We start from the raw sequence: 22,584 nt of genomic DNA, 5'->3' as shown, positions 1-22,584 counted from the left end.
TACTACTAATACAAAATCCCATTTCCAGTTTTCTCCCAATTTAGTCATGTATGGATTGATAGATACATTTTCTGATTTAATTACCTGTACGTATTTAAGAGTGCTTTACATTTTGGTGATACTAATAGTATTGACATTAGTAGAAGGTAATGAAACGTGAATGCGATTGATTTTGAACTTGTGTATTTATTTATTATTTATTGTTCCAGGTAAGCTGATCGAGATCGAACAGCAGAACGCGTTACACGCCACCATGCGTCCTGGTTGGGAGGACCTGGTGCGAAGGTGTATGCAAATGTTCCTGCATCACAGCGAAGGCCAGCCTTGGTCCTTCAAACGACACTTCCACGAGGGTAGGTGTTTGTCTGTGTGACCGTATTAGTGAATAAATGTGTTGATGCATTTTTTGCGTTAATTGCTAGTGGCTTGGGTGGGTTTTATTGTTTAAAATGACCTCATGGACTTCTACCAGTACAACACAGTATCCTCTAATCACCATGTTAGTGTCACTGTAGTGCAGAGTATGGTCCAAAAGTCCAATAACACCTGGTCAGTGGGGGTCCTATGGGGATATAAACTGGTCAAAAATTTAGTTACCCGAGTTGTGTTTTTATCCGCTGTAGACTTCAACACCTTGGACATTTTGACTAACCAATTGCTAACTGAATTGCCGTAGGATTGCCAGGACCCGCCTCATAGTGTACTTGTTAAATCGTTAAACACAAACCGTAAATCTTAAATTTCACTGCAAATACACGAAAAAAGGCTCATTTCACGGTGTATCTTTTTTTTCCGCTAGTATATGCACGAGGTCGCGCAGAGACTCCACTCTACCACTTTTCTCTTTCTGACGGAACTCCAGTAACCGCCCAGACACGCAGCGAGCTCTGCCGAAACCCCAACACCAACGAGCCTATAAACTTCCTTTCCACTCATCTACTGCAAAGGTATGCAAGCTGTACTCCTTCCATCTAACAAGTACTGCTGGTGTCCTTAACTTTAGCTTATGTTAGACCTGCTCTGTTCCAATTTTAAATGTTTTTTATTTTTAGGGAGCAGAACGGTTACAGGCCAAACCAAGGAGGTGTAATGCGGTCCCAAGGAATAGGAGGTGCCAGCCATAACTCCCAAATGTACATGGCTTCCGGCGGACAGATGGCCATGGCCAATTCCAGGGGCTACGTCATGAATGACTCGGGGCACGTGGGACCCAGAGGAGGCCCCATGTATGGACCCGGAAACAGAATGAACCAGCCGAATCAAATGCCCCAAATGATGCAGGTGAACTCGATGAATCAGATGAGCCAAATGAATCAAGTAAATCAGATGGGCCAGATGAATCAAGTAAATCAGATGGGCCAGATGAATCAAATGAATCAGATGGGTTCCATGAATCAGATGAACCAGATGAATCCCATGGGTCAGATGGCACATCCGGGAATGAATCAGCAACAGCAGCACTTCCACAGCGGAGGTTATGGGATGGTCATGACGAGTCCGTCCCATAGTAGTCCGGGTATGAACCCAAATCAGCAGAACATCATGGGCTCTCCACGGATACGAGGAAGCCCCAAAATAGGGATCAGCGCCCTCTCTCCTGGAGGTATGCAATTGAGACATACACACATTTTTCTCTTAATTACAGAGTGTTAGAAATGTTAAAATATTTTATTTGATTATAATAGATTATTTGTGATGGTTGCAAACATGAAGAACTGTCCATTTATGACCTTTATTTATGCTTTATTATGTTTAGCAGGTATGCACTCTCCTATGGGCTCCATGGCAATATCCGGAAGCACCGGCTCCTCCGGTCCAACAGGTGGCAGCACGTTCTCAAGCAGCTCCCTAAATGCCCTGCAGGCAATTAGTGAAGGAGTAGGTTCCTCCCTTCCCTCGGCACTTAGCTCCCCTTCTCACAAACTGGACAGCTCCCCTAGCATCAATTCCACTCAGCCTGGTCCGCCAAACCAGTCCAGCGCCACTAAAGTAGCCAATATGGTGGAAACCAAGAGTCCTGCTGGTACACCTAGCGCTGGACCTGACCCGCATACAAGTTCATCGGAAACCTTGGCGGACAAGGCAGACAGCCAGTGCGGCAAAGACGGTCAGGTGGGTCCTGACGGGATACGAAGGGAAGGCCATAATAAGCTACTTCAGCTGCTCACGTCTCCACCAGAAGAGCTTAATTTGGGTGCGGACAACGGCGGACCTTCCTCCGGCCGTCCTTCCACTCCTGATCTGAAAGAGGCTGGCGGCTGCATGACCAGCCCATCTTCCACCGGGGTTTCGTCCTCGTCCTCTGGTTCGTCGGGAGCCGGTGGTCCGCAGCAGGGTCCGGGGTGCGTGTCATCCACGGGCGTGGGCTCGCTTCAAGAGAAACACAAGATCCTCCACAAGCTTCTGCAGAACGGCAACACGCCAGACGAGGTGGCGCGCATCACGGCCGAGGCCACCGGGAAGGTCAGCATGGGTGGCGAGCACCAGGGCCAAGAGGGCGTCAGGGTGGAGATCAAACAGGAGCAGCTCAGTCCGAAGAAGCCGAACGTCCTGCTTCAGTATCTTCTCAACAAGGACGATGCCAAGGACCCCTGCATTGGCGATGTCAAGCCGGCGCTGGATGACCTAGAGGCTCATAGGGTCAGGCAAGGGGGAGGAGTCACAACCTCAGACTCCGGCAGCCACGATATCAAGATCAAGCGCGACCCAGCTGATGAGGTATGTCCAATTTTTTTGTAAATGTATTTGATTTATTTCTATTTCCCATCTTGTGCTCTTTCCAAGACATCTCAAGCCAGCCAGTGCTGTAGCTCATGCAATATTACTCAATGGTTCATCCCAAAAGTAATGGGACACCCATTCTAATTTTCGAATTCGTGCTTTTCAGCTACAACAATTACTAACAGGTGTAATAAATCAACTGATAATCTTGTGTAACCAGTAACTACCTGTTCTGTCATGAATGTAACCAAAGTGTGTAAAACATGACGTTAAAATCCTAATAAATAAATAAAGGATTTTATACACTTTGGTATAAACTGAGAACGATCATATTTACATCTAATTTGTTTCTGTTTTCAGCTGGAGAGTTTGGAGAGCATCTTAGGAGGCTTAAGGAAATCCAATTCTGAGACTTTGTCTGACTCTGGAAGCGGAGGCGGGTCCGACGGAGAAAAAGGGAAAGGACCTCCCAACAGCGCCATCATCCGTAAGACCTTAACCTTTATTAACAGCAGTAACAATAGAAACCTGTCACAGTTATTACTCAGTCAGCAAACCTTAATGATTTATGCTGATCATGACTGTTTTGGGGTGCTCGGGTGGCACAGGAGTAAATTACGCTAGCCCAGGTTGAACCCCTGGTGGTGCTTTGGGCAGTTTGGGCAAATTTGTACTGACATGTTTGGCTGTGTGTGGTGGATTGGTGTTCTTTCCGGGTTGTTACATTGCGCTCAGTGATTCCAGGGAAACAGCACCCACCGCAAAATCTGGTACCCCCCCATGCCAACCCATTTATCAAGTGAAAGGGACACTGTAGGGGCTGCACTAACCAAATGTGTTTGGCACTGCAATGATACTAACATGGTAATAACATAGTAGTGTGTGTTATGCTGGTGTTTAGTACAGCAAGTGCAGCAGTGTTGTTGGGTTTTCTAAGCACATCATTGTTAAGGCTGTGAGGAGATGTTTGGCCACTAGCATTCTTTGGTCAGAAAGTGTCCAGTGATAAGAGAGTACAGGAAGATTAAAACACATTGTGCTTGTACTTTTGTGGTGTAGCACCCCCTGGGCCTCGAGTGCCTTTCCAGAGAGCAATGTCCATGGATGGGAAACCAATGGGTGGCGCAAGAGGAACAGGCAGAAGAAGTGCCCCATCCTCCTTCATCAAGCAGAAGAGTGCGGACATGAATATGGGTAAGGATGACGAGACCGTAATTACTCATCTTCTTTAATGAATAGTTTAGCAAATAAAATACTTTCATTACTTGGTAGCTGTGTTTCTACCATTTCTTTCCTCTTACTAGCATTCTAAACCTCACATTTCTGCCCGCAGGAGTTCCTAACAGGCAGATGGGCATGAACCAGATGCCACCCATGATGGGCTCAGGTGCTGATTGGAGGATGTCGGGCTCTGCCGGCAGCCCCGGCGTCCCCAGCGTCCCCAGCGGACACCCCGGTATGGGCTGCCCTAGCGTGGATCCGAACGCCAAGGGGATGATGGGCGGTCCCGTGATGAACAGATCAAACAGCGTACCCACACCCAGATCCATGCTACAGCAGCAGTTAATGGAAATTGGTGAGTATAGGCTCGTCCGCAACTTCTAATTAAAAGTCTTGATTCATCTCGTGCAGTGATGGTGTGTATGCAAAAAACTTGAGGTGTCTGTGGAATGGTTGTGCTTGCAGGTCCTAATGAAATGGGAATGGGAGTGAATGCATTCAGAGGGCAGCAGCACCCCCCTCGGTCACCTTCATGGTCTGACTTTGGCATGGGTACCAGTAATAACAGGTAAAAAAACATACATTTAGGGTGTTTATGGTATTTGCAGGGGAGCACATTGAAAACCAGTTTTATAACCTAGTTCAATTTCAGTCAGTGGTTATTGGACTTAACCAAACCACAGTGCGAGCCATTATTTGTAAGTGAAGAGAGCCCATCCAGAAATATCCCGACAGGTAAAGCTTCTGTTAGGGCTCCACAACAGCTCATAAACAGCTGCAGGTGCCTCTAACATCAGCGCCGGTGTTTGTGGTTGGGATTAATGGCAGCAGTTGATACATGACATTCTAGCCGTGTTGTGTGTTTTTAATTACAATTTGATCTCAAGTTGCTTTTTGTCTGTGCAGCGTGCCATTCTCCAACCCACTGGATGATCTGCTCGGTCCTCCAACCACCAGCGAAGGCCAGAGTGATGAGCGAGCTCTGCTGGACCAGCTGGACAACATTCTCAGCAACACGGACGTCATCAACCTGGAGGAAATCGACCGAGCGCTTGGGATCCCAGACCTCATCGGCCAGGTCTGAGAAACGTTCTTGAACGATCTTCTTACATTTATGGCGTTTAGCAAACGACTTTATCCAAAGCGACATAAAATTGTGAATTAATACAGTTCGAACAATTGATGGCTCAGGGTCTTGCTTAAGGGCCCAACAGTGGCAGAGAGTGGGCTAGAACCAGCAACATTCCAATTATTACACCAGTACCTTACCAGAGTTATAAAAACAATACTTTTCTTATTTCCTACCCTCAGTACTTGATATTATGAAGACGTATTTACCCAAGTTTTGGCTGTGAAATGGCTTTTACTCAATTGTTCCAAATAGGCATTGCCATGCACATTTTGTTGGCGTGGTCCAAATGTTTTGGCCGATCATTGTGTATACACACACACATATTCAGATGCTTTGACAATAATTTCAAATAATTTTGTGTACCGTAGTATGACTGTGTATTCGCTTTCCTCACAGGGCCGTAACACAGCGCAACCATCTGCTCCTGCCGAAACGTTTCCAGGTCCGCCGAATTCCCCGATGCCCATGGATCCTAAGGCTGTGTATGGTGCAGGGTATCCCGGCCCACCCTCCATGAACATGCAGGGTGGCTACGGGCCAGGACACGGACCTGGGCCGGGCTCGGGCCCCATGCCGGGCCAGCCAGGTCCCGGCTTTAACCCCATGATGCCCCAGATGGCCGGGATGGCAGGCATGCACACTCGAGCAGCCATGATGCGCCCACGTATGATAAACGCCAACAAGCCTCTCAGGTTGCAGCTTCAGCAGAGACTTCAGGGACAGCAGGTGAGAGCTGGTGTGATGCGTCACTTGCATGGGCTAAAACCGCTAAGAAACATTTCTGTGCTCTTTCATGCAACATTCAATGAAATACCTGGAGGTTGTTCCAGGTTGGCATCAACATACTGCTCTGCCAATGCAATGAAATGGACAAATGACCCTGTGTTTTTTCTAGTGCAGGGTTTAAAAAAAAAATTTAAGCAACCCACATTTTGTCCATAATTTTTATATCAAAATATCAGAATCACAAAACAAAATATACTTGATTAATAAAAATTGTGGCAATCTGGTCCCACTGTGGTTTACAAGATGTAACCTAAAGCCTTCACAAGGGGTACGTACACGTTCGTGTACAAGTTTCTTTTTTTATATGCCTGTTAAAGTTTGTTTATTTAATTATTATTATTTTTGTCTGTTGTAGTGGGCACAATACACCAATTAAATAAAACTGGAGTAACCAGCCTATATTTTACTTTACTAACACCGAATTCTTTTGTTTTACAGTTCATGAACCAGAGCCGGCAGGGTATGCCGATACAAATGGAGAATGCACCGGTGGCAAATCCTGGAATGAGGCCTGTCATGCAGCCTGGCATGCAGCCTAACATGGGCGGGCAGGTAATACATCTGCACAAATAAAACACCAGACAAACATTTAACTGGATGTGTGACAAAAAGTTTGCAGGATGGTAAATTCAGCAGGCAGGCTAGGAGCTAAACGGTGTTCTCTTACCACTAATTATTTACATAAAAGTATGTTCATCATAAGGCCCTCAGATGGGGTGAGAAAGCTTTGGGGCGTAAACAACTTTTAAAAATAGAGGCTCATGCTGCATCCCAAACTTCATAGTATGTCAGAATAGTATGTTCCAGTTCTGACACACCAACACTCAATACTAGGAGAAGACCCCAGACTCTGGGGAGAAATGTCAGACACCCATGAAATCCTGAACGAAAGTTGCACAAAGTACAACAATGAAACCTCTCACACCAGATAATACAGGAATAATAATCCTCAATTTCCTTGGTAATATAGAACTGAAAGCGACTGATTAACGGACGGCGTCCCTTTTTTTTTTCCTCAGCCTGGGTTTCTGAACGCACAGATGATGGCTCAGCGCAATCGAGAGATACTTCAGAGGAGACAGAGGATGATGATGATGCAGCAGCAGCAGCCACAACAGCAGGCTGTGGCCGGTGCCTTCAGCCCCCCTCCCAACGTCACTGCCCCCAGTGCGATGGAAAACCCCATTGGAGCAACAGCCATGAACCAGCCTGGCCAGCAGCCATTCAACTATGGAGGAAACTATGGTGAGTCACTGTGTGTTTAAAAATATTATTATTATTTTATCTCCAAGAACTTACATTTTAAAATAAAATTATATTAATGTTAATACTCTTTAGAACAGTGTGTATTTTTGCTAACTCTGTACGACGTGATTACAGGTATGGGACAGCAGAACGACCCTTCGTTCATGGGCAGCAACAGCAGTCCTCCGATTATGGTTGCAGTGCGTATGGGTGGCCCCCAGAATCCCATGATGCAACAACACCCTCAGAGCGGCCCCATGTACCAGTCGGCCGAGATGAAGGGCTGGGGGCAGGGCGGCATGCCTATGAACAAGTAAATGCAAATAAAATCATCATTAATATCTATTAAAATTTAAAATAATCTCAATTTTTGGAGTCCAACGATGAATACATTTCCTGTGGTTTTTGTTTACAGTTCATACCCTCAGCAGCAACAGCAGCAGCAGCAACCGTTCCCTCAGCAGGGGGCGCCGGCTCAGTATGGAGGGATGATGTCTCCCATGCAAGGGCAGATGGGAATGAACATGGGCATGGGTCGCATGCCACTGGGTCCTGATCAGGTACGCATCATTTCTATAGCTTAAAGCAGCATACAGTTATACAAAATTCTCCTTACTTCTTAAAACTCGTGAGCTTTAAACAAACTGTGAATATAAAATAGCCCAAATTATAAAGACAACATAAAATAAGCAGACACATAATACCTATCTACATATATATTTACATAATATACATAATCTCACCATAGAATGACACATACGTGTTAAACATAGCATTAAAACCCAAATAAATACACAAACTGCATGTCTGAACTATCACACACTGAATCTGCAGAATACATAATTATATAAATTATAAATTCAGCCTTTATTCAGCTTGGATTGGCACCCTGTGCAGAATTATTACAAGTCATCGCACACACACACACACACACACACACACACACACACATAAGCAGGAAGTCAAGAGAGTCAAGTCATACATAATGAAAAATTTTTAAATAATTAAAGTCATTGTAACGGTGTCGTGTGTGCATTGATGCATAACAATAATAAATAGACAGACAGACAGACAGACAGACAGACAGACACTTTATTTCCGAAGGAAATTATATGCCAATGAACACGGTGCAGGCCGAACAACTGGGCCACAGGTTCAGAACCACTGGATTTAGCCTCACAGCAAGAAGGTCCTGGGTTCGATTCCCAGGTGGAGCGGTCCGGGTCCTTTCTGTGTGGACTTTGCATGTTCTCCCCGTGTGTGCGTGGGTTTCCTCCCACAGTACAAAGACGTGCAAGTGAAGTGAATTGGAGATACAAAATTGTCCATGACTGTGTTTGATAATAAACTTGAACTGATGAATCTCGTGTAACCAGTGACCACCTGTCCTGTCATGAATGTAACCAAAGTGATGTTAAAAATCCTAATAAATAAATAAATAGAAACTAATGCTAACACCTTACTATACTTCTTATAAGTACACTTTGTTTTGGCGTGTCATTTTGAATGTAGGGCAGTTGTAGCCTAGTGGTTAAGGTACTGGATTAATAATCAAAAGATTGCTGGTTGCCAGGTTGCCACTGTTGGGCCCTTAAGTACGGCCCTTAACCTTCAATTGCTTAGACAGTATACTGTCACAGTACTGTAAGTCGCTTTGGATAAATGAATGTTATATTGTGCGTTTTGCAGAAGTACTGAAGCAGAGCAGCGCCTCAGCGAGAAAGCACAAACGAACCAAGCCCTCGTCCGACCTGCACTAACAGCAAATAACCGAAAAGGACACTCAGCACTGCTCATTTCTGCACATTCTGCAGAGGAAGCTGGAATGTACATGAGCTTAAAAAATAGCCATCCATCTCCACCTGAGCTGCTGATCTCTTCTCTGTCCAGTAGAGCGCGCTCTTCTCTCGCTGTAGAACCGATCTGGTGCTTCTCAGACGGGTGGGGATGCACTTTATCACGCAGCTGAATTAGGAAAAAAGGATGGCTGCAATATTTCCTGCTTGTTCTAGCCTTATTCTGAAACTTTGCCATTGACTATAGCAAGTCTGAACAGAAGCCGTACTCTCCGGACACCATATGCAGCTCTGAGCAATAAACTTCTTTGTATGATGAAATGTCATGAATACTATAGAACTGGTGCAGCCCTCTGAAAACAAAAGGTACTGCAGTATTAAATGGGCTTTTTGTTTTATATGTGAATAAGAACGGGCTTGTACATGCAGTGCGCTTCATATGTATATTACATACTGGATTTTTGTTTTTAGTTTTTGCACAGATTCGGGCTCTGTCCTGCATATTATTTTAGGTCAACATTGCTTTGGGTTTAATTCTATTTTAGCTTGTAAAAGGGAATTTTAAGAAGACTTTTATCTATTCAGATCTTGCCTTGTCTTTTTTTTTTTTTTTTTACAGTATTGCAGACATGAGAGCCATCATTCGTTTTTGCAGGGCACTTTTTTGTAAAGCGGGAAATTCTATAAATTCTATCGGATCTGTTGTAAGCAGGCAAGATTTCATAGTTTGCATTTTAGGTGTACATTTTACGGAGGAAGCCCCCTTTGCTCGACCTGTCTCTATGAGCTGTTACTATCATGAAATGTTTCGTGTTTTGACTCCGCTTTTTCTACCTGAATTTGCACAATCCAAAGATATCAAGTGATTGTTTTTTTCTCTACGGTTATTTGTGCAAATGCAGAGTTCAAGGTACACGGGCCTTCACATACAGACAACCGTTGTAATTCTTCAGTTCTGAGGCCAGTTCATATTGGAAAAATGTCAACAGTTGTCAACATTTTGCAAGAGACTCCAACGAAAGACAATGGAAACATGTCAGTCTTTAATAGGTTGGAAATCAACAGTTTTTTGTGTTTTTATTTTTAAAATTATGTTGGATAATGGTTAAATACGGATATTTGAAATGCGAAATCCACGTTTGGTTTGAGTCGTGGGCAGGGTTGGTTTAAGTTATATTAAGAGGGGAGCAGCTGAAGATGTAAATTGCAATACATTTTATTCTTCTCCTCGATGTTCATATTGTTGTAAATAAAATTTCTATTTAAACGTTATGCATGGACTGCTGCCTTTATTATGGGTGTCACTTCAGGATTTCAGTCACAGGGGGCGCCAAAGCTTTACAATGCATTATTGCTCTTCTACCGTTTGCATTATGGCCAAACAGTCACAGATCCTTTGGATTAGGTTTAATCGTCCTCACCTAAGGTCACTGTATCTAAATGATTGTGCAGTCATGAAGAGGTTTTTATATATATGGGTTTGTCTCCTAAAAATGCTGGATTGGCTACACTACAATTTAATCAAGTGTTAAGTGTTAACTGTTTCACTGGATTGAAATCTAGTGATTAAGAAAGCCAAATTATATGCTTTACATATTTTACATACTCATCAAGCTGTTTAGTGGACCTATTGTGTCATGTGGATTGGGGCCTTGCCATCCTGGAAGAGACTACTCCAATGAGGAAAGAAGTGTTTTATTATTTGAGCACTTTTATATTATAAATATTATAAATATTCCTTTTTGTACACACATCATTAAACAACAAAATTGTATGTATTAATAAGCATTAACAAAATGCTTTAAATACCAAACTAGCCACCACATATAACACTAGTGCTTTGTTGCAAACGCATTGTTGTCAGGTTCAGCTTTAAGATGTATATGGTAAGAAACAATTAGCATTTTAAAACTCTTCTAATTTTTTACCCACTCATCTTGGTCTTTAGTAGAGGGGTTGAACTGGGGCTTTTGGTCTGCATTAATTAATCAAAGTGGCACAGAGCCCTGACCTCAGCCACACTGAACGGTATTGGAATGAACTGGAACATCAATTGAGGCATTCTTGACCAACAGCAGTGCCCAGCTATACAGCTATACAAATGCACTTTTGTTTGAATGGGCACAAATTCCCACAGACATACTTTAAAGTCTACATTACTAAAGTCTACATAAATACATTACTAGGGGCAGTTGTAGCCTAGTGGTTAAGGTACTGGACTAGTAATCAAAAGGTTGCTTGTTCAAGCCCTACCACTGCCAGGTTGCCACTGTTGGGCCCCTTAATAAGCCCCAATTGCTTTCACAGTACTGTTAATAAAGATAAAAGCATCTGCTAAATACAAATACATTTACTACTGCAAAGAAATCAGTTCAAATGTACGATTATTTTAACCCCCTCCCCAATAGGTACTGTAGGTACCCCCATCCTGTACCTACTGTCCTGTATATAAAAACAGTTGGTGTAGGATGGTGTGAGTGTGTGGGAGAAACTCTCCAGAGGGGATTGAGCTTTTGCTCTTGGCGCAGCACCCGGCGCATCTGCGCCTCCGAGCCTCTGCGGATTTCACTGTTTGTTAATGTTTCAATCAGCTGTGTGCACTGGAATGTAGCGCGCTTTAACCTGAAGCTCCCCAGGTGCACCGCGGCGCCGCTCAGTCTGCACCCCTCCCTCCCCTCCTGCCCCTCTTCCTCCTCCCTCCTGCCCCCCTCCTGCCCTTGGCACATACTATCACACACTCACTCACACACAGCTGCGCATGCAGAGAAACCGGGGGTGGTGGGGGGCGCGTTTTGGAGAATACATCAATCTTAAAGTGCGAATCATGCGCATTTCCTCTCATTCAACTAATTCATCTACATACATAAAACTATAGGATTAAAACTATAACCACTTATTTACTGAAAATATAAATAAAACATATATTATGATAGGGAGAACGGGGTTGGTTGGCAGTATTTATTCGTTGTACATCACAGGCAGATGCTGCAGGGTAATGATAGTGTTGTTACACTAGATTTTATTTTAACATCTGCTTTTACTTTTATATTTACGATTAGAATGTAGCCTAACATTATATATATATATATATATATAGATAGATGTGTATATATTTATTATTGTAAATGTAGATATATAAGTTCACTGATATTCCTTGTTTTTTAAGCAATGACAATAGTTGAATCTGTCTGTCTGTCTCTGTCTGTCTGTCTGTCTGTTTCTGTCTCTCTAATCCACTACTACTAATACAAGAGAGTCCGACTCCCATCATATGCTGTCAAAACAGCTCTGACCCACCGAGACTAGGCCTCCATAGAAGTCTTGTGGTATCTGGTACCAGGACATACCTTTAACATCTGTAAGATGTGAGTTGAATAGTCCTATAGCACATGGTGCCATTTTTTCTGCATGTAAATGATGCACGCCTGTCCAGCCGTCCAAATTATTTTGGAGAAAACAGGATTCGTCAGACCAGTCGACATTGTCCGATGTCCAGTTCCAAGGTCTGCGTGCCCGTTGTAGGTGCTTTCGATAGTACAGTAGACAGGATTAGCATGGACACTTTGACTGACCTGGTATGATGTGTGCTGTGACACATTTACCTCATCATTAGTATTAAAATTATCTGCACAATCTGAGCCACAGTTTCTTCTGTGTTTGCAACCTCTACCTTCTCGAACCACAGTCAGTAGGTACTCACCACAGCTGCCTGTGAGCACCTCTTGCTGTTTGGGAGATACTTTAACCCAGTCCTCTGGCTATAACGATTTGGCCCTTATGAAAGTCACTCATCTTCATGCTGCCCATTTTTGCTGCATTCAACATGTGGATTTAATTTTAGAACTGATGCCACCAACATGTGACTCTTATACATTTTATTTTGTACATGTACATCTACTTTACATTTATTGGAGGTACATGACACTTTTATGTACTTTTCATGTTACATATTTACATAGTAAAGCTACAAAAGGCGTGTTTTTGATGACACTACTCCAGCATCTATTACCATGGACTTAAGCAGCCGCTGTAAGCAATGCCAATGCCAAGCAATGCCACCTGACAGATGGCAGGGAATTTTTTTTGTATCGGATGCTTGAAAGATCTTGTGCAAGTTAGCATGTACCCCTTCATTACATACTGATTCTTTATTAAATTTCAACTGGAAACTATTTTTGTTTCTTATTTTATTAAATTCTTTCTTTAAAAAGGTAAAATAAAAATGGTAGATATTTGAAAAACATTCAATTCTGTTATGACTAGAAACTAAGATGTTAACCTTAGAGTTGTCAGACAATTGGTAATAACACTGAATTAGAGCCATCAAATTCACTTATTTTTTTGTAAACACCTGATTCAGATGTTCAGATTTTGTAAAACTGTTTACTTTTTTAAATCAAGTAAGTTTACAGAATAAAAAAGTTAACACACGTGCCCCTAAATACAAATTGTGCAAAAAATCACTGGAGTCAAGGATAAAGTTTTTAGTCTTGTTTTAATAAAAACATCATACATTGTCAAAAACAATAAGACATGTCATTGTAATATACAATACATCATTTCACTCAGCAATCTGAGAAATCAAAGCTTTACAGCTTAATGCAATAATCAATTCTTGCAAGGCGTATAAAGTAGAGAAACTTTAAAAACACGGGAATGAAAACTAATTCTGGGTGTTAACATGCTGTAGATTCCACAGCAGCTGGGTTGAATCCAGTTGGCACCTCAAATGTGTTCGTATGATCATCATGGATCGTCATGGTTTCAAAAACAGAGGAATGTCCTCGTGGAGTTATCCAAGTCTTTTTGGGCACTGGATCAAACTCGGTAGGCATCTTGGGTCAAACAGCCCTGATGATGCTGGTTTGAAGATGTCCTTTGGATGACGAGTCTTAACAGCAGCCATTCTGTAAGAACAACAAGAAGAAAGAAATTTAGATATTTGGATCTGATTTTATTTGATTGACCACATTGTGATCAAGCACAGATTGTTATAAATAATACATGGTATAGTACATGGTATAATACATGGTATAATACATGGTATAATACATGGTATAATACATGGTAAGGAGTATTTACCTCGACAGAAATGCTGGCCAGCTCTGCATTGAGGGTGGTGAGAGGGTTTCTTGGTGTGGAGTTCTTCCTGCCAGGCTCGTTCAGCTCCACCTGAAGATCCCAGATGTAGTCAATGACATGCTGAAGGATCTCCACCTTGCTGGCCTTCTTGTTGGCAGGCAGGGTTGGCACAAGTTCCTTCAGCTTGCTGTAGCAGCTGTTCATGTCCTGCAGGAGGAACACGCTCACGTGTTCATCCAGAAGAGGAAGCTTGCACTTGGAGATGCCCAGGCTCTGGTCAGACAGGCATCGGACCACGTCCTCACCCCCGACCTTGCTCTTCAGAGCGCATGTTGGTCCCACAACCTTCATTCTTGTGGTTGAAGTTAAAGTTTCTTGCGAAAGCAGAAGATCCGAGTTTAATCCGATCAGGTTGAAGTGACAGTTTGTCCAGTACGCCGCACTGCGCGCTATTTATTCAGTTCTGGGGCTGGGGGGCGGGGCCAAAGAGCGCATGTTTGCGCCAGCGGGCCAATAAGAAACCAAGCGCTCCTGCACTCCTGACCAATGAGAGCGCGTTATCGTTTATCACGTTTACAATCTGTTTAGAGGGGGATGGTGTTACAAATGGAAACAAATGTGAGTGTTTTACGGATGATCTGTGGAAATCCAGCTGTCTGAGCCCCCCCCCAACTCTGCAGGTGTACACAGAGGGGCTTGCTTAACCCCCAAACTTCAATCTTCAGTACTTTCACACCAAAACAGCCTTCTTCATCTTTCAAATTCCAAGAATAATAGTTCAGCACATGGAAACAGTCTGAATATAATGATCCTAGAATCTAATTATCTTTAAATCTAATGATGCTCATCTGCTTTGTGAAAAGATTATCATTATTATGATGCACCTTGTTTGTAAATTTGGGTTGGGTTGGTTATGGTTTATTTATACAAATCAAGAAGGAAAAAAATCAATTTTTGTATAATTACATGTTGTCTACCAATCTTATTTGCCCAACTGAGGTCTATATTTCGTACTGATAATATTTACTGCAATGATATTTATATACATACTACATTCAATAATTTATTTAATGTTGTACTTAATACTTGTGTACTTTAATACTTTTTGCTTTAATGTATCTAATCTATCTATCTATCTATCTATCTATCTATCTATCTATCTATCTATCTATCCATCCATCCATCCATCCATCCATCCATCCATCCATCCATCCGTCTATCTGTCTATCTGTCCATCTGTCCATCTGTCCATCTGTCCATCCGTCTATCCGTCTATCCGTCTATCCGTCTATCCATCTATCCATCTGTCTATCCGTCTATCCATCTATCCATCTGTCTATCTGTCTATCTGTCTGTCTATCCGTCTATCCGTCTATCCATCTGTCTATCTGTCTGTCTGTCCGTCTATCCGTCTATCCATCTATCCATCTATCCATCTCTCTCTCTCTCTCTCTCTCTCTCTCTCTCTCTCTCTCTCTCTATCTATCTATCTATTTTATTATACTATATACTATATCCCCTATGCCTATATAATTAAGAAAGAATACACAACAAATTGTTCCACTGGAATATAATCAAATGAGTTACAAGACTAAGATACTACATTTAAACATGCATTGTTATGTGGTTTACAATGCTACAAATAAATAATAATTGTTGGGCAATAAAAAATATTACACACAAAAGAATTACAATATAAATTGTTTATTTACTGTATGTTAGGATTGTGCACATTGGTGTTTATTTAAATGTTGCACTGGGTTATTACAAATTTAGACTTTTGTGGACCTATTTTAAGAATTAGCACAGTAAATATTCTGCAAATATGTACAAATGTTATGCAATTTTACAAGTTTGCACATTGGATGTTACATCATGATTTAGACTGTTACAACATGATTTAATAATGCAGTTCATTTTATTATCTGACCTTCAAGTGCTTATGAAGCTGTAAAAACACATCATAAAATATTAGTGTAGAAGTTGTAAATTCCATTATGACTCAAAGTTTAAAGTAAAAGTTTAACTTAGTCTATTTCTGTTTGTACTAAATCGTTTTTTTCTTTTTAAAGAAGCAGCCTGTAATGTTTTTGCAGCAGAACTGTGTTGGATGAAGCTGCTGAATTCCTTCACACGCTGAGCTGCATGTGCTGCACCCCCCCCCCCCCCTCCCCTCCCCCCCCTCCCCCCTCCCTCCTCTCCCCCCTCCCTCCTCCTCCTCGCGCTCAGATTGTCCAAACAAGCCACCGCAGACTGCCGGGCGCCAGGGCCGTGACGTCACCCATTCATTCGCGCACTGACGCCTGTCAGGCTGGCGCCGCGCGGGCGGTCTCCATGGCGACCCCGAGCAGCAGGGGCGCGCGCTCCATTCACCTGCACCATCAGCGCGCGCAGTTCTCACCCGGTGCAAAGTCTCTGATGCGATTACCGAACCCGCACCTGCAAACCGGCCATTGTACCGAAAAACAGGCTCGATTCAGAGCAGAGAAAAGCTGCAGCCGGACAGAGTTTCATCCCCTCTCACAGCTCCACAGCGCTCAGCCTTTTCTTCTCTGTATAGAGATGCAGATCTGTTTAGCACTGCGCTTCACAGTGTTGAACTTTTGCAGAAGCCATAAAGTTTTAAAACTAAGTTAATCATTTATTTTTATTCGTTATTAGTTTTTAGATTACTTTTCAGTTCCTTTTATACATAAGTAAATCTTGCATTCCTTTACACAGTCTTTAATTTTTAATTCTGTTAAACAAAATAGCACTTCTTCACTATTTTTAAAATTTATTTTGTTTGCACTGTTTAAGCCTTTTTGTAAAAAAACCCTCACTTTCCAAATTATTCCAAAATCTGTATAGAATTAAACTTTATTTTTGTTTTTATTTCTTTGTAGTTTTCTTTGTTTTGCATTATTGTTATTGTTATTATTATTATTATTATTATTATTATTTATTCCTTCATTAATAATCTTGCATCTCATCACACATGGTTAACAATTCTGCACAATCTTTCCTTACAATATTTGTATTTCAGGCTAATTTAAAATTACCTTTAAAATGTATAAAATGAACGTTTAAATTTATTTTCTTATTTATTTAAAATTTGGAAAAGTTTCCACAAAGTGTCATTTTAAAATGTTGTTTTTGCAGGTGGGTGGTAGGTATTGCATTGCATCACGTAAGGGTTCATTTGTGCACAATTATATCATACATTTTTGTTCTTGTTGTTTGGAACTTTGCTCATTTGCAATACCATTCCATTGTAAAAAACTGTATAATGTAAAATGTGCATGATTTTCTTACTTCTGTATTATATTTGAATATATTTTTCAGTTATTTAGAGAGTTGAAAAGTGGCGATATAAACGTTATACATTTTTTAAGAATAATGGACAGAATGTTGCATTTCTGCTTGATCTGCATAAAATTATTAGCATAAAAGGCTACATTGCAATTTAATAAGTACATTTTGTTGCATATGATTACTTTGAGTTCCTGCACAATTTTTGCTTTCAAATCAACACTGAAATGTCTCTTAATTATTTTAAATGACACGCAATTTTTGCATTTTATCTCATAGGGTATATGCACTTGTTGCATTTTTGCATATAGAGGCTCTAGAGTACTTAGTAAAATTGTGTACATTCAGAACAGTTAACTGCTGCTCTGAGTGCATAGTGACATGCTAAAAAAAGTTGTTGATTTTTTTTATTTGGAGTGCTAAAAGTTTGAGCCACTATCACGTGCAGCTGGGAATGTATGCAGAGGCTAAGCTCTCTAGTTAAAACACAAGTACACAGGTTGAACCACAGCTTGAGAAATCTGGGCTGGAGCCGGCAAGTCTGGAGCGCCCCACCACTTGCTCAGTCAGCCTTTTGTTCTGCTACACAAGCTATCAGCACTTCCTACCGACAGCCAACAATAAGCCTTCACAGCTGGCCGGACTGTGCAGAGCCTGTTTACTGCACATCAGAGCTTAAGAGAAGGAGTGAGATGAAGAAAAGTGAAAGAAGTTGCGTGGAGGTGTAGATGCCCTTTGTACGTACATTCACCCACATTAACCCAGTAAGAAATTACCAAACAAGACATGTTCATTTACATTTACATTTCTGGCATTTAGCAGACGCTTTTATCCAAAGCGACTTACAATTATGACATGAACATGATTTTAAGCAGTTGAGGGTTAAGGGCCTTGCTCAGGGGCCCAACAGTGGCAACTTAGCAGTGGTGGGGCTTGAACCGGCAACCTTCTGATTACTAGTCCAGTACCTTAACCACTCAGCTATCACGGCCCTTCATTTAAAATGCAAAGTCTTATTATTATGGTTTCAGCATTTTTGCAACAGGTTAGGGAAGTCTCCTTTCTGTTCCAGCATGTATGTACCCCTGTGCATAAAGCACAAACTCCAACAAGACATAGTCGACCAGTTTGGTGTGGAGAAATTCCCTGGAGAAAGCCCTGACTTCATCCCTATTAAACACTTATGGGATGAATTACAGCCTTGATTGCGAGCCAGGTCTTCTCATACAACATCACTGTCTAATCCTCAAAATACCAGTTTGACTAAATGAGCACAACTTCTCACAGCTTGCTATTAATGCCCATGTCAAACCAGTTCATGATCAGTCCACATACTTTTGTGTATATAGTGTATGTAATAATTTCATGTTTTTAGTGAAAACATTATCGAACAAGGTCACTTATTAGAAGTTATATACTAAAAACAACACATAGCCAAAATAATGTTGGCACTTTTTTCATGCTCCATGTGCATAAAAATGAAGCAAACAGCCACACATCTCCATAAATAAACACTAGCAGTAAAATGTGTGACACTGCAAAGCAGAGTTACATGCAAAGCTGCATTGTCATATGTTGGCACCTCTCCATCAAGCCAGTTTGTCAGATGATCTGGCCTGCAGAACCTGCCTCTCGACTTTAAATGCACTGTTTAAAATAGGGAAGCTGCCTTTAAAAGCAACCTCGAAAAACGTGTTCATCAGAAGCGTTATGAATTGGGTTTTTATGGCTGACCAGCTGGACACTCAAAGATCACCATGCTTTATACCACATGTTGACTGGAGTGGTCTGAGGAACATCACTGAAACATTGGACTCTAGAGTAGTAAAAACATGATCACTGGGGTTAAAAATGACTGCCATCTAATACTATCAAACAGCCGGACAAATAAACCTAGGTTTGGGGGACACAAGCAGAGCACTACCTGTCTGAATAAAAAGTGCCAAGTGAAGGTTGAAGGTTGGTGAAGGAGAAATAATGTTTTGGGGCTGCTTTTTAGTGTAGTGAAAACTTGGGTCATTTTATGTAATGGTTATAACAAATGTGGAGATGAAGGTGGCAAAAAAGTCTCATGTTTTTCTTTGCAAGCATAAAAAGTTGGGTAAGGGTCATGGTACATTATTGATCATTATTTGGCCTCAACCACCCCTTTCCCTCAGACTTAGCCAATTATGTCTTCATGTAGATTAAGGATTTAAAACCTGGATCCTAGCAGTGGTGGACTAGTGCTCTCCCAGCCAAGCTTATCATAAACAAGCCAGGCAAATATCCTAAAGAATGACAGACTTCAGTAGTTAAATGGCACCCGTTGTGTCTAGATATTGCATGTCAACCCTCACAGAGCTTCTTTGACTGGTTTAAAGAGTGGCGTCTCTGTCCCCTGTCTCATGGGATGAGTGGGCAGTTGGTAATTGTTCCTGAGGGAATCATATCCTGTGTGAAGATCTGCCTGTGTAAGAGGGTGCAGTGTTCAGAACTGCGTCATCCTCGAACTTTCTACACACACACACACACACACACACACACACACACACACACACACAGAGAGACAGACAGACAGACACATTTCACAACAACACTTCCAGTCAATGTTTAAGTGCATGTTTATGTACTTGGTATTAGGTGAACATAGATGGCTATACTGTATGTTGGGTTGGTTATTTATTCACTGATTTATCCTGGTCAGAGTTGTGGTGGGTTATGCACACTCAGAAACACTGTGTGAATAGCAGAAACACCCCCTGGATAGGATTTCAGTTCATAAAATATTCAAATTGACATCAACTCTGGGTATTTTTTAATCAAGAGAACTTTTCTATCTGACCAAACCTGTTTGAAATACTTTGAATATTTTTTAGCATTCAAGTATCTTAAAATGCATCTACAGATACCAGCAGATACTACAACAAGTGTCTACAATCTCTACCGCAGGCCGTCATTGCTCCTGTATTGTTTCTGCGAGATCTGACCACCTGACCCGAGCTCTCAGGGTGGACCCAGTTTAACAACAGCTTGCAAGCAGTGCTCTTGCTCCAGGCTAGCTTCCCACACACACATAGCTAGCCTCCGAGCCCTTCTCGCCCGGCTCCCACATTCTATCAAAGGCTCTTAATGGCTTCTAATTAGCTCCCAATCTGCTGGTGACAGAGCACCGGTGGCACACCAGAGTTCCATTCAGAGGGCGGCCATTGTGCGGCCGGGTAGTTTCCACTCGGCTGGAGACGGCCTGGAGAGAGACCCGGCCGTTTGGAGAAGAGAGGAAAGATTGGGTGGGGTGGACGGGGTTAGGGATGGGGAGGGGGGGGGGGGGGGGGGGGTTTCTGAATGACTTGAGTGTTGCAAATCTAATAATGCAGGAGGCTCCTCCACCCGCCCTTTATTTCTCCTGCTCTCAGTGTTTAAGGATTTCTCAGTCCCACTGACAAGTGCTGGAAGTTAATTTGCAACTGCATCATCTTCTAGGAACGGCTTGTTTGGAGTGTGTAATTATTGTATGTGCGTGATGGGAATAAACACTATCACAGAGACTGCAGTGTTTATTCCCTGCTGCATAAAGAGGAACAGAATTACTCCTTGGATTTTGAGAAGTTGACTGCATGAGACATCTGAAAAAGTCCTGTGGTATCTGCTACCAGGACTTTACCAGCTGGTCCCTCATTAGGGTCACACAGCAATACAGGAACTATGAATAAATACCAAAATTCCATTTATTATATACCTGACATTGAAGTATGCATTACCATACACAGTTTTTGGGATGGTCCTATTGGTTTGGCTCATCAGTATAGTGGTGGACTTGTGCATTTGACTTGTTTACATAAACTCTGATTCATACTTCTTTTTTTTTAAAGGTGAATAGCATCCTCTTGCTGTTTCATTTACATCACACTGCCATTGTATGATTGAATAAGCAGCAATAGGCTGTGTGAGTGTGTGTGGAGACCAGCTGTTCACAGCTGGGGCATAATGGCTAGGTTTTGGAGGGAAAGACCGCTGCTACTGGGCAGCTGTCACTACCAGTGGGGAGGGACACAGAGACAAAACACCCCACACAGTCAGTTTGCGCTGCACCTTCAGGGTGAAGAAAACCTTTGTGTTGACCTACATTATATGGCCAAAAGTATGTGGACATGTTAAACATAAGTTATAGCATCTTCCATTTCTCTGGAAAGGCTTGTCACAAGAGTTTGGAGGGTGTCTGTGACAAATTGTGCCCATTTAGTCAAAGCATTTGTGGTCAAGCATTTGTGGCCAAGCCCTGATTTTGGATAAGGTCTGGCTTACAATCAACATTCCAATTTATCCCAAAGATGTTTAATAGGGTTGATGTCAGGACTCTCCACAGGTCATCTGAGTTCCTTCACGTTAAACTTACAAAACCATGTCTTTATAGATTTGGCTTTGTGCACAGGGGCAGGGTCAGGCCGAAAGAAGAAAATGGCCTTTCCCAAACTGTTAATGCAAAGTTGGAAGCATATTGCAACACCCATTAGCAATACATGTGACCTAAACTCAATAATAATGGGTGTTTGCATACCTTTGGCCATAGTGTATGTTGGTACGCTAAATTTTTTAATCTATGATCCAACGTTTGTTGGTTGTTTACATTGTCGAGTGTCGAGAATGATGTCACAGCCTCACTTTTGCTGGTACCTCTGTGCAATTTGAAGCAAAGAACATGGATAGTTCTGGATTTTGATGCATACACTAAGAAACAGTGCAATGGAAAAGGATTAAAAAGCCAAAAATAAGTATTTGTATTATTTCTTACTATACAAAATATTGCAGCTTTGATTTCTCAAACTTGTATGCCCAGATTGAAGTATCCCAATACAGAAGTAAAAAAAAAAAAAAAAAAAAAAATTTTGGCAAAAACAAGACGATCCTGGAGCCTCTTAAGCAATTGAGGCTGAACTAAAGACCCTTAAGAAGACTTCATTGTCTGAAGTGAGAACGCCTCCAATCCAGAATAATCCAGATTATTTATGTGCAATAATTTGGACAAAAGCACTGAGAGGGCCAGATCAGTTGTCCACTTGTCACTGACCTGTATAGGCTTCTCTCTCAGGCAACCAGTACAATACACTCTGTAGAAGAGGAGGCGTCTCCATCCTGGGAGACTGGGGTACGAACGGATTTGAGGAATTAATCTCGGCACAAAAACGGAAGAGAAATAAGTGACCGGACCCAGGCATTGTCCTCCTCCAGCAGTCCTCACGCTGAATAGAGCTTTGTGAAGGGAAAACAGCTGCTACCAGCATGCACATCTTGAGGTTCAGGACTATTTGGTGGGTCATCTCTGTGGTGCGG

The 22,584-nt window shown here is 42.1% G+C and overlaps 2 protein-coding genes across 2 annotated transcripts in view; one reads left to right on the top strand and one right to left on the bottom strand.

Moving 5' to 3' along the window:
* ncoa3 (nuclear receptor coactivator 3) overlaps window positions 1-10,173 on the top strand; it is a 44,029-nt gene extending 33,856 nt beyond the window's left edge. Inside the window, exons 10-24 of the mRNA XM_062986542.1 lie at window positions 210-353; window positions 800-947; window positions 1,053-1,603; window positions 1,757-2,718; window positions 3,082-3,208; window positions 3,781-3,915; window positions 4,055-4,297; window positions 4,408-4,510; window positions 4,849-5,020; window positions 5,471-5,800; window positions 6,299-6,412; window positions 6,880-7,105; window positions 7,241-7,418; window positions 7,521-7,665; window positions 8,795-10,173. Coding sequence (XP_062842612.1) covers window positions 210-353; window positions 800-947; window positions 1,053-1,603; window positions 1,757-2,718; window positions 3,082-3,208; window positions 3,781-3,915; window positions 4,055-4,297; window positions 4,408-4,510; window positions 4,849-5,020; window positions 5,471-5,800; window positions 6,299-6,412; window positions 6,880-7,105; window positions 7,241-7,418; window positions 7,521-7,665; window positions 8,795-8,803 — 3,587 coding nt within the window. The 3' untranslated portion in view covers window positions 8,804-10,173. The remainder of the gene's footprint in view (window positions 1-209; window positions 354-799; window positions 948-1,052; window positions 1,604-1,756; window positions 2,719-3,081; window positions 3,209-3,780; window positions 3,916-4,054; window positions 4,298-4,407; window positions 4,511-4,848; window positions 5,021-5,470; window positions 5,801-6,298; window positions 6,413-6,879; window positions 7,106-7,240; window positions 7,419-7,520; window positions 7,666-8,794) is intronic.
* A 3,204-nt stretch (window positions 10,174-13,377) lies between these two features.
* On the bottom strand, window positions 13,378-14,396 carry LOC134301728 (DNA-binding protein inhibitor ID-1-like). The gene is made up of 2 exons (XM_062986569.1): window positions 13,984-14,396; window positions 13,378-13,808 (listed from the first exon to the last, which is right to left on the bottom strand). The coding sequence occupies exons 1-2, from the start codon at window positions 14,332-14,334 to the stop codon at window positions 13,794-13,796; spliced, it is 366 nt and encodes a 121-aa protein (XP_062842639.1). The 5' UTR covers window positions 14,335-14,396; the 3' UTR covers window positions 13,378-13,793.
* Between the last annotated feature and the right edge of the window lie 8,188 nt (window positions 14,397-22,584).

This window comes from Trichomycterus rosablanca, chromosome 24 (genome assembly GCF_030014385.1).
Source record: "Trichomycterus rosablanca isolate fTriRos1 chromosome 24, fTriRos1.hap1, whole genome shotgun sequence".
NCBI lineage: Eukaryota > Metazoa > Chordata > Actinopteri > Siluriformes > Trichomycteridae > Trichomycterus > Trichomycterus rosablanca.
The sequence above is the reverse complement of the archived record's forward strand: the minus strand, read 5'-3'. Positions and strand labels throughout refer to the sequence as shown.

Bases quoted from the DNA above. Each gene is read 5' to 3' on its own strand.
- LOC134301728 (XM_062986569.1), bottom strand. From the start codon at position 14,334: ATGAAGGTTGTGGGACCAACATGCGCTCTGAAGAGCAAGGTCGGGGGT.